Here is a 12,025-nt window from a genome sequence, read left to right as displayed (position 1 = left end):
CATATCTTTAAGTTGATCTTATTATCATATATTTTGAAATGTTAAATATTAAACATAATTGGATATATTGCAATTTATAAATGTTTATAAAGTGAATGTCAGGTCACTCTCAAATTTAGATATAAAATTAAGTTATATGCCAAAATGTGTGTGTATGTATATGTACTTTTTTTGCAATGTTGGGGATGGATCCCAAGAACATTCTACCTCTGAGCTACACTCCCAGCCCTATTTTTTATTCTTTTTTTTGAAACAGGGTCTTACTAAGTTGCAGAGGGCCTCATTAAGTAGCTCAGGCTGGCCATGAACCTGGATCCATGAGAGAGGATCTTCCTGTCTCAGTCTCCCAAGTATATATATTTTAGGTAAAATGTTCTCATTCTTGTTTTTAAATTTTTTTATTGGTACATTGTAGTCATGCATCTTAATGGAGAACAGGAGAGTAGAGCAATATATATAAACATCACTTATTTAGCCCTTCCCTAATTCCCACCCATTCCCTTCCCCCTCCCTCCTTTTCATGTTTGTCTTGGTGATTGACTTTGATACACTTGTGATTGTACATCATGTAAATTAGGGAATTTCCCTCTTCCCCCTCCCATCAATCCCAGTTAGGTCACTGTTTTTGCTCATCTATGGTTTCTCCTCCTTCGTATAGAGTTCCTCCTATGATCCTTTTTCTCCTTAGCTTCCACATATTAGGGAGAGCATCTGATTTCTTACTTTTTGTGACTGACTAATCTCACTTAGCATAATGTTCTCCGGTTCCATCCATTTCCCTATAAATGACATAACTTTGTTCTTCTTTATGGCTGAATAAAATTCCATTGTGTACATATCCCATAGTTTTGTAATCCATTCATCTGTTGATGGACATCTTGGCTGGTACCATAGTTTGGCAATTGTGAATTGAACAGCAATGAACATAGATATGCATGTATTATTTTGGTACTTTGCTTTCTGTTCTTTGGGGTAGTTACCCAGAAATGGTATTGCTGGATAATCTGGTTTTTGCCAGCTATTCCTCTGATAGAGGACTACTATCTAGAATATACAGAAAACTCCAGAAACTCAGCACTAAGAAAACAAATAACCCAATCAAAAAATGGGGAAGTGAACTAAATAGACACTTTACAAAAGAAGAAATTCAAACTATGGAACCAGCCAAAATGTCCATCAACAGAAGAATGGATTACAAAACTGTGGGATATGTACACAATGGAATTTTACTCAGCTATAAAAAAAATACAATTGCGGAACTTTCAGGGAAATGGATGGATCGTGATGACATTATGCTAAGTGAGATTAGTCAGTCACAAAAAGTAAGGAATCAATGCTTTCCCTAATATGAGAAAGCTAGGGTGAATGGGTCATAGAAGGAACTCCAGGTGAAAAAAGAGAGCCTACAGAGGAGCAAATAAGGCAACCTAAGTGTGAGGAAGGGAGATGGGGAGAGGGAAACGCTTTAAAGCGCATGATGTACTTATTCATATCGAAGTCAACCACTAAACCAAGCATGGGAGGGACGGATGAGGAAGGTGTGTGATGAAGACTGGGTGGGGGCTGGCTGGGTGATGTGTGCATTTCTGCCTACACAAGTTTTTTTTTTTTTTTTACCCCATTATGATGTATAAATACAATGCACCAATACAAATTTAAATCTTAAAAAAAGAAATACCAATGAATACATTTCTCAAAAGGCACTCAGGGGAATACAAGAGGAAGAAAAAAAATAAAATTGTTAAGAAGTACTTATCAAAAACTAAGAAGAGAAAACATAAAGAAAAGCAAAAATAAAAGTAGAAAGTAAAGGGAGGCATTCAAAAATGGAAAGTATACTGGTTCCTACTTAAGACACATGCACAAAACAAGGTCTTCATGAAAACTGGAGGAAGGTTCACGATCACCCCCCTCAGCCAGGCCAGCAGCATCCGCAAGATCCACAATGGCCTTGCCCTTTGCTGTCCTGCTGGCCCTGGGGCTGCTCAGCTGCAAGGCAACCTGCTCTCTGGCATGGGACCTGACTCACAACTATAACCTGGGCCTGGCTGCTCCTGACACACAAGACCAGTCAGCTCTGACCCTCCTCACACAACTGAGGACAAGGCCCCTGTACTCCTGCAGGAACTACAGAAAGGACTTTGGATTCCCCCGGCAGCCCTTTCACAGCAAGCAGGTGCAGGAGCCTCAAGCCTTGTGTGTCCTGCAGGAGGTGACCCAGCAGGTCTTCAATCTCCTCAGCACACAGGAATCCTCTGCTGCTTGGGAGGAGACCCTCCTGCACCAACTCCTGGCTGACCTGCACCAGCAGCTGAGTGAGCTGGAGGCCTGTGAGATGCAGCAGGTGGGGGTGGCAGAGCCCGCCCTGATGGCTTTGAGGAGCTACTTCCAGAAGATCACTCTCTACCTGAGACGGCACAAGTATGTCCCCTGTGCCTGGGAGGTGGTCAGAGCAGAGGTCATGAGATCCTTGTCTGCATCAGCAAACTTGCAGGGAGGACTGAGGAGCAAGGAGTGAGACCTGGTCCAATGGTCTCACTGAAGATCTTGCTGCATCACACTTTCACAATTCTGACTTTTCAAAGACTCATATTTCTGTTAAAATCATGGCACAAAATCTATCAATTTGCCAAATCAGGAGTATTTCTCTACAATTTACTTTTTCCATGCTGTAACTAATATTAAATATATTTATTTATTTAAATATTTATTTATTATATATTGTTTATAAGATATAAATTATTTTGTATAATGTATCTAATATAACAAATTAAACTGTTTCTTTAAGCCATTTTTTATTTTGCTTTCTTCATTAAAATTTAAGTATAAAAAAGCTTCTTGCATGTTTATTCTTTAAAAGAAAACCTCATATCTGATTCTGAAATTTCATAAATAAAAAATGGTAGAGTTGATGGATCCATTAAATTTAGAATTAATTTATATGTAAAAATTTATTTAATCTAAGCCAGGTTGTATTTTGTCTCAGGCTACTAACATGGGCAAAATAAATCTAGTTCCTGCTCTCTTGTGTCTTTGTTTTCTATAGAGAAATAAAGTATATAAACTATAATCATACTTAATGTCAATTATGTTTAATGCTAAAAAAGAAAGAGGAACCAATGACATTCTCTCTGCAAAAGGTAAAAGTAGAGATGTCTTCAATAAGTTGATTGATCTCCATCTAAGAACTAATGTCCATTGCCAGATGAATGTATGTTTCTGCAATTTTCAAGAAATTCAATGCCCAAAGGATCATTTCTGGCAAATAAAAGCCCAACAATGGAGGTGGTTATGTGTGTGAGAGTATGAAAGAAGTAAAAGACTTCAGCCTGATCCTGAAGACTTTCTAACATTAAAGGGAGGGAAGAGAAGAGCCATAAAGGTACCAGAGGTGGAAGAGCCTTACATTATGTCCCCTGTGCCTGGGAGGGGTCAGAGCAGAGGTCATGAGATCCTTGTCTGCAGCAGCAAACCCGCAGGGAGGACTAAGGAGCGAGCAATGAACCTGGTCCAATGGGACAGTGACTCTCACTGAAGATCTCACTGCATCACACTTCCACAATTCTGCCTCTTCAAAGACTCTACTTTCTGCTATATAAAACTGACATAATTTCATTAGCTGGCCAGATATTTTCAGCAGTGCTAAGCAGCACTTTGCTTTACTCTATAGGCACTAATCCCTCACATCTCTAGAAATGCATCTATTTATCTCTTCATTTTTTATGAAATTTAACTTATTTTATATAGTGTTATATATATCATTACATTGTGGTTGACAGATCATTTTTCTTTACATTTTATTAAACTTTTGTTTTACTAATCTTCTTGTACTCTGTAATTCTTTTTTTTTTTTTTTTTTTGGCAGGTCTTGGGATGGAACCCAGGGGCATTTGACCTCCAAGCTACATCCCTGCTTATTTTTTTATTCTTTATTTTGAAACAGGGTCTCACCAAGTTGTGGAGGGTCTCACTAACTAGCTGAGGCTGTCTGCGAACCGGGATCCTCCAGTCTCAGTCTCCCAAATGCTGGGATTACAAGCATGTGCCACCACACCTGGCTACTCTTGAATTCTTGTTCCTTTTTAATTTTAGTATTTATCTTTGAACTGATTACATAAAACACACAATCTATACACATTAATGGGATACTATGTTATGTTCAGTATATGTACCCATGGTATAATGTTTAATTTATGTAAAACATACATATCTTCTTGAAAATTCTTCATTTCCCAATTGTAAAACCTTCAAAATCTCTTCTTCTAGCCTTTCAAAATTACAGGGCATTGTTGTTATATGTAGTTACCATCTCGTGTAATAGCTCGCAAGAGCTTGTTGATCCTACACAACTGCCACTCATTAGGCACTGATATCCCTGTCCTATCCCTCCTCAGCTTTCCATTCTCACAAACTTCTGGTAACTGCCATTCTAAGCTCAACTTCTATGAGATACCTTTTTTTAGATTCTACCTGTGAGTGTGATGGTGCACTATGGTCTGTTTGTTCCTGACTCTTTCAACATAATGACCTCCAGTTCCATTCATGCTGATGCAAATGGCTAGCTTCCATTATCCTCACGGCTGAATAGTATTTTTTGTGCATGTGACCACATTTTCTTAATAACCTCCCCCGCTGATGAACACTCACGATTTCCCTGTCTTGACTATCATGCCTAGTGCTACAATGAGTGCAGGAGGGCAGATATCTCTTGGATATGCTGAGTTCACATCCTTTAGAAATAGACCCTGTATTGAGATTGTTGGATCATGTCATAGCTCTATTTTAATTTAATCAAAATCTCCATACTGGTTTTAATAACATCTCTACTAATTTACATTCCTACTCACAATGTAGAAGGCTTCTCATTTCTCCACATCCTCTCCAGCACTAGCTTTTAGTCATTTTATTAATAGCATCCTTTTTTTTTTTTTTTCTGGTACTGGGGTTCCTGGGAGCCCTTCTACCTCCGGGCTACACTCCCAGACCTACTTTTACATTTTTTTTATTAGGAAACAGGGTCTCCTAAGCCAGCGCCCGCAGCTGGCTTTGATCCTCCTGCCTCTGCCTCCAAAGTGCGGGGATTACAAGCATGTGCCACCACGCCCGGCTTATTAATAACATTCTTAATGGAGGGAGGTAATAGCTCTTTGTACATTTCTTTTGCATTCCCTGATAATCAGTAATCTTAGGAATTTTTTTCCCACATCTGGTGATTATTAACATGTCTTTTTTTGACAAGCTATTATTTAGCCCTATTGGCTATAATTTGAGTTATTTCATGTTTTGCTATTAAATTTTTGCACTTCTTTATTGTTCTGGTTATCAACCACATAAAATGCTTTAAAGAGGAATTCTAAGCCTGATTTTGCAAACTGATTAAAGAATAGATGGTGCTACTTATTTATCCAACATTATCTAATTTACATTATAAGTAAAAATAGACTTCCTTTAAATCAGGATGTGTGTTGCCTTTGGATATGGAAATTACATAATAAATATGATTCCAGTTTCCATGTCCTGCATTTTTAAAAAACATAGTATAAAAATGATAAATAATAAATATAAAAAATAAAAAATAATAATAAATCATTATTCATAATATTTCCTAGGTTAAACAATATCATGAGAAGAAAAACTACAGAATTTCTCTCAGCAGAATTTGGAGCAAGGCAAATTAAAAAATTAAAAATACAGATGTCCTCTCCAATGTCTATTGACAATTGAGTATATGAGGCTGCAATTGACATGAACTGAATGCTCAGAAACAAAAAAAATCACGTGGAAAATCTATATAGAATGTGAAAGTCTTAAAATTCATTTATATGACATTCAACTTTAAAGAGAGAGTTACAAATGAAACAGGACTGAGCTGTACTTATTAATAATCAGACCTTTCCTGAACTTTGCCATGACAGACAACTTGAAAAACTAAGAGAAAAGTGAAAGTAACTAAGAATTAAAGGAAGACACTCTTTGAGTAGATAGAGTTTGTAGTTTGATATGATAGGATGCTTTAAATAAATACTGTCTTGCAATTTTAAAAAAAAGCAGAATTAGACTATCTATACTTTAGAAGTATGTATACATGAGAGAATGCAGAGACAATCATAAGTAAGACCAAAACTACTAATAAGAATCAACATACTGATGTCAAATGTGGGTTGGGATTGCCCACTATTTTGTGAAAATAGATGGTTATAATGAATTTAGTGACAGGTGTTTGGGTTGAGGTAATCAACAGAAACCATTCTGAAATGGGTTGCAGGGTAGATTAGAAGCAATAATTTATTGACATTATATATTCCTATCTAAGACAGGCACATAAAAGACCTTCAGCGAACCCAAGGCCAAGACTCACACAGACACACACCTCATCCAGGCTATCAGCTTTTCCAAGACCCCATTACTTACCACTGTTGATAGTCTAAATAGTGACTTCTGAACTGCCTCAGAGTTGTGTACAGGGAGAGATGCTTCTGGGCCAAATAAGGAAAACCTCCTCTTCCTTCCTGAAGCACAAAAATACTTCAGGTTCCCCCAGGGATGGTGCATGGCAGCAAGATCAGGAAGGCCCAGGCTGTGTGTGTCCTGCACAGGATGCTACAGCAGATCTTCAGCCACTCAGAGCACTCCTCTGCCACCTGAAACACCTCCCTCCCACACAAAATCCACACTGCACTCCACCAGCAGTTGAAGGATCTGCAGACCTACTCAGTGCATAAAAGAGGACTGAGGGGAATCCTCTGGGAGCCAAGGACCTTACTCTAGAGGTGAACAGTTTCTTCAAAGGAATCCATCTGTATCTGAAAAGAAGAAATAGAGACTGTGCTTGGGAAACTGTCGAGTGGAAACCATGAGATCTTTCTGCTCATCATCAAATTTGCATAAAGATTAAGATGTAAGAATGAAGACTAGGAAATTATTCTTTTCAATTCATTAACTAAGTCACACACTCAAATGTTCAGTCATTTTAAAGAGTCTTGTATATTAATTTGTCATAGAAATGACTGGGTAATTGCTCAAAGTTCTGAAAAAATCCTTGTTAAACGATCTCTAAGGGAATCTCTTTTTAAGAAAAAAAATCTATTTTATGTATGTATTTATATACTTGGGGGAACTTGGAGGGACTTCTGCATACCAGTTCCAATTGTCACCAATATTAAAGTTGTCACTCCCATCCTCACAACTAATAATAACAATAACAATAACAATATAATGAATAAACTCAAAACTGACAATCTACTTAGATACATCAAATAATTGAGCTCACACATATAGCCACAGGTCTGATTCTTAGAGAGAATGGAGGATATGTGGGATACCTGAAAGAGAAGACCACAGTGGGAGCATCTCTGGGTAGATAAACTTCAATTTTAATTGAAAAAGTTCTGAAATCATGAGCTCCAGAGTAAAAAAAAAAAAAAAAAAAAAACTCCAGGGAGCCCAATGTTAGGAGGCAGCAAATACCTTTGTGTTTTACCTTCAGGATCCCAGCAGATTCCCCTGATACTTCCTGAACAGAAAGAAAAAAAATATTCTGAAAAACTCTGAGTGTTCTGTCCTCCTTAACACAGGCCTGCCCTCAGGAAAACAATTTCACCTGAGGCAGACCCACCTGAGGCAAGAGAATGATTCCACTCCAGCCCCTCCAGTCTTCTACACAGAAGAAAATGCCCAACTCCAATCCTTTTTCACCTCCTGGTCTCACCTGAAAAAATTGCTTGAAAAGCCAAGAAGACTTGTGTAGGTCACAGCCCAGGGACAAAAACTCTCTAAAGAACTAAGACCTAATTTTGGAATTATAAAGCACCTTCCCTCCCTCCACACCCATAGGAATTCTGTATAATAATGAGGTACACAACTCAAAACAAAACAAACTGTCAAAGGTTATCTACAAAGAAGACTCTGAAAAGAAAACCAAGAAGTGCAAGGATTTGGGAAATGTTAGTCTCTGACTACAACCACCGCAATAGTAAACACAGACCTACCCCTGGCAGATGAAAACAAAACCTCACACTAGGGCTGATATCCCTCAGCTTCTTTTACCCAGCACATCAGCTATGGCATTGAACAAAACCTTACAAGGCATACTACAGGGGGAAAGATATTTAAAAGGATAGTAAGCATCAAAGCAGGACTTTGGCAATGGCAGTGAATTTGGAATAAAGAGAACAAGAATTTAAAATAACTGATTAGAAAGCTAAGGGCTCTGATGCATTTCTATATTCATTCATCTTCCTTATTGAAGTTATACTGTGTATTTTATTTAAAGTAGGACTTTTCACATTTGATGGCTAGTTTTATAATATATAAAAATATGTCAAATGGAAAACATAAAAATATGTTCAGTATTTTGTATGATTTTTTTAGTTTAAGTTATTAAATTGTCATCCAAAAACTTATTGGATTAATTTATTTTAAAGTATCGGAATAGCCTGAATGTGCAACTCAAACTGAAGATTGTACCGTGAATCCAACTCACCCATGTCTTCCAGTCAAGTTCCACAGGCAAGTTTCACACTTCTTTGCCACATATTGTGATTATTTTGAGCATATACAGGTAAAGACAGAAAGTGCCAAAACTATACTCTGAGATCTTTCAGATGTGAAGAAAAAGAAATTTAAAGCAATACGTATGCTTATGACAGCTGCCGCCCTCTTTCTCTCCCTACTTTCCTGAATGCCATTCTCCCACCCCATTCACAGAAGCCTCCCCCTCCTCAGTGCAAAGTCCCCAGCTGCTCTCCTCACTCACTGCTCAGTAACCACCCAGCTCATTCACACAGCTGCTTCCTGTCCCATCCTGGTTTCTGGCTGTCGTTTTTTCTTTTTTTTTTCATGCCACCAAATAAAAGCAAAAGTTGTGTGAAAGCTGAAAGCTCTAGGGTTGCCTGAAACCCTCATCTGAGGGGCTTTCTGCCCTCCTGGTAAATAGTTTTATAAATAAGAAATGTCTTTTTTTACAATGACGTAAATAATAGCTATGAGGAGAGAGATAAAAGGAAACAGAAAGAAGAGTTCACTTTCCTCTGGGAGCTATTACAGGAGAGGGCCGACCACTGGCCAAGACCACAGAGGACAAGACCTTCTGTGTAGAATTTTTTCTCTTGGTAAAAGTTTTTTTTTTTTTAATATGGAGATAAAATGGGCTCTTTTATAGAAAGAATAGACCCCAATATTCAAGGCGTCCATTTCCTTGGTGTTTGCACCATGAATGGGAAAACAACTCCCAGCCTCGGGCAGGTCATGAGCTCTTTGGACCCTGGTTAGCTCCATGAGGAAAGAGTTGGTCACAATGAGTCCCTGATGCTCAATGGCCTAGAGCCCCCACTCCCATCACTCCCTCTGTGTATTGTGTGACACCAGGAGGCAGGCGAGCCTGCACATCTAAATGTGGAACTGCAAGAAAAGTCAGAAAAAATCTAGGTTGCCAATTTACAGATGCACTCCTATTACACAACATTGCTTGACTTTATAGTAAAGAGGGTGGATTGTAAATTAGTACAACCACTTTGGAGATCAGTATGAAAGTTCCTCAAAAGACTAGAAATGGAATCACCATATGACTCAGCCATATGGCTCCATGGTATCTTCCCAGAGGAACTGAAGTTAGAATACTATAATAATTGCCAGGCGTGGTGGCGCACGGTTGTAATCCCAGCGTTCGGGAGGCTGAGACTGAAGGATCGCGGGTCGCGGACAGCCTCAGCTACTTAGTGAGGCCCTCTGCAACTCAGTGAGACCCGGTTTCAAAATAAAGAATAAAAATTAGGACAGGGGTGTAGCTTGGAGGTCAAATGCCCCTGGGTTCCATCCCCAGACCCGCAAAAAAAAAAAAAAAAAAAGAATACTATAGTGATACATGCATACTCATGTTTTTACAGCACAATTCATAATAAACAAATTATGGAACCAACCTAGGTGTCCATCAACAGTAGTTTACATAACTGAATTAATTATGGCACATACATTCAATAACATTTTATTCAGCCATAAAGAACAAAAAAAATGATGTTATTTGGATCCTAGTTTCTAGGATGAAACTAGACAATATTTTTAAGTTAGACCAGTCATTCTCAGAAAGTCAAGAGTTACTGTTTTCTCTGAGATATAGAAAACAAAAGGGTGTCCGATAGTTGAGGAACAGCATTAAATAACAATAGTTTATTTTTTGTTCAATGTTTTATTTAGTATTTTATTTATTTTATTTTTATTTTTTTATTTTAAAAATTTTTTTTGGTGGTACTGGAACCCAGAGGTTTTCTACCTCCAGGCTATACTCCCAGACCTATTTTATATTTTATTTGGAAACAGGGTCTCACTAAGTTACTGAGAGCCTCACTGAGGCTCTCAGTAGCTGAGGCTGGCTTCAAAACTGTGCAATCCTCCTGTCTCAGCCTCCCAAACGCAGGAATTACAAGCCTGAGCCACTACACCAGCTTATTTAGTATTTTAAACTGTACTTAATAAAAGAGTGAAGTTCACAATATACAAAATAAAGATAAATACATGCTATAGATTGATATAGCAATGGTATAAACTATAAATATGCTATAAAATTGAGTAAGATCCCCAATGAGGAATACATTTCTAAAAAAAATAATCTCAAGGGAGTAACAGAGGAAGGGGAAGCAATAACCAAAACCAAAATGGTTATGAACACTGCTAAAAACCCAAGTAGAGAATGCATAAAGGAAAGCAAAAACAGAAGTAGAAAGTAAGAGAAGGGCATTCAGAAAATGGAAAGTATACTGGTTCCCATATAAAAACCATGCACAAAGCAAGGTCTTCATGGAACCTGGAGAAAAGGTTCACAATCACCCACCTCAGCCAGGCCAGCAGCATCCACAAGATCCACAATGGCCTCGCCCTTTGCTGTCCTGCTGGCCCTGGGGCTGCTCAGCTGCAAGGCAACCTGCTCTCTGGCATGGGACCTGACTCACAACTATAACCTGGGCCTGGCTGCTCCTGACACACAAGACCAGTCAGCTCTGACCCTCCTCACACAACTGAGGACAAGGCCCCTGTACTCCTGCAGGAACTACAGAAAGGACTTTGGATTCCCCCAGCAGCACTTTCACAGCAAGCAGGGGCAGGAGCCTCAAGCCTTGTGTGTCCTGCAGGAGGTGACCCAGCAGGTCTTCAATCTCCTCAGCACACAGGAGTCCTCTGCTGCTTGGGAGGAGACCCTCCTGCACCAACTCCTGGCTGACCTGCACCAGCAGCTGAGTGAGCTGGAGGCCTGTGAGATGCAGCAGGTGGGGGTGGCAGAGCCCGCCCTGATGGCTGTGAGGAGCTACTTCCAGAGGATCACTCTCTACCTGAGACAGCACAAGTATGTCCCCTGTGCCTGGGAGGTGGTCAGAGCAGAGGTCATGAGATCCTTGTCTGCATCAGCAAACGTGCAGGGAGGACTGAGGAGCAAGGAGTGAGACCTGGTCCACAGGACAGTGACTCTCACTGAAGATCTCACTGCATCACACTTCCACTATTCTGCCTCTTCAAAGACTCATTTCTGCTATAATTGTGACATAAATTAATTTGCCAGATGTTTTCAGGACTATTAATCAACATTATATTTAAGTCTATAGGCAGTATATATTTACATTCATAAAGTTGTATTTATTTATCTATTTAAATATTTATGTATTTATTTTAATATTTGTAAAATCTCTTTCTGTCCAAATCATGTAAACCTCTACATTGTTATTAATATAACAAAATATTTTTAAAGTCACTTTATTTTGCTTTGTTTATTAAACTTTTACTGTTGAAGACCCTTATTTGCTAATTCTTTACATTCTTTTTAAACTTTTAGATCTATTTATAGCTGTTAAAGCAAAGGTAGCTTATTGGGATACCCTGTTAGTTTTGATACATGTAGACATTGAATAATGTTTAAATCAACTTAAACATATTTCTCCTTGAACCTTCATCACATCTTTAAGTGAAAACCCCCACATCCCTGTCTTGAGCTTTTGGAAATGCCAAGTGAGGTATTGTTGTTCACAGCCACACACATTGC

The 12,025-nt window shown here is 38.7% G+C and overlaps 2 protein-coding genes across 2 annotated transcripts; both read left to right on the top strand.

Annotated features, from left to right (window-relative positions):
* Nucleotides 1–1,945: 1,945 nt before the first annotated feature.
* On the top strand, nucleotides 1,946–2,518 carry LOC308271888 (interferon alpha-2-like; the record flags this gene model as incomplete). Its single annotated transcript, XM_080708528.1, has 1 exon — nucleotides 1,946–2,518. One exon carries the CDS (start codon nucleotides 1,946–1,948, stop codon nucleotides 2,516–2,518), a length of 573 nt encoding a protein of 190 aa, XP_080564654.1.
* An 8,341-nt stretch (nucleotides 2,519–10,859) lies between these two features.
* On the top strand, nucleotides 10,860–11,432 carry LOC308272195 (interferon alpha-2-like; the record flags this gene model as incomplete). Its single annotated transcript, XM_080708962.1, has 1 exon — nucleotides 10,860–11,432. One exon carries the CDS (start codon nucleotides 10,860–10,862, stop codon nucleotides 11,430–11,432), a length of 573 nt encoding a protein of 190 aa, XP_080565088.1.
* Between the last annotated feature and the right edge of the window lie 593 nt (nucleotides 11,433–12,025).

This window comes from Muscardinus avellanarius (assembly GCF_963383645.1).
Source record: "Muscardinus avellanarius genome assembly, chromosome: 13".
Lineage (NCBI taxonomy): Eukaryota > Metazoa > Chordata > Mammalia > Rodentia > Gliridae > Muscardinus > Muscardinus avellanarius.
Note: the sequence above shows the minus strand (reverse complement) of the source record. Positions and strands in the feature narration are given on the sequence as shown.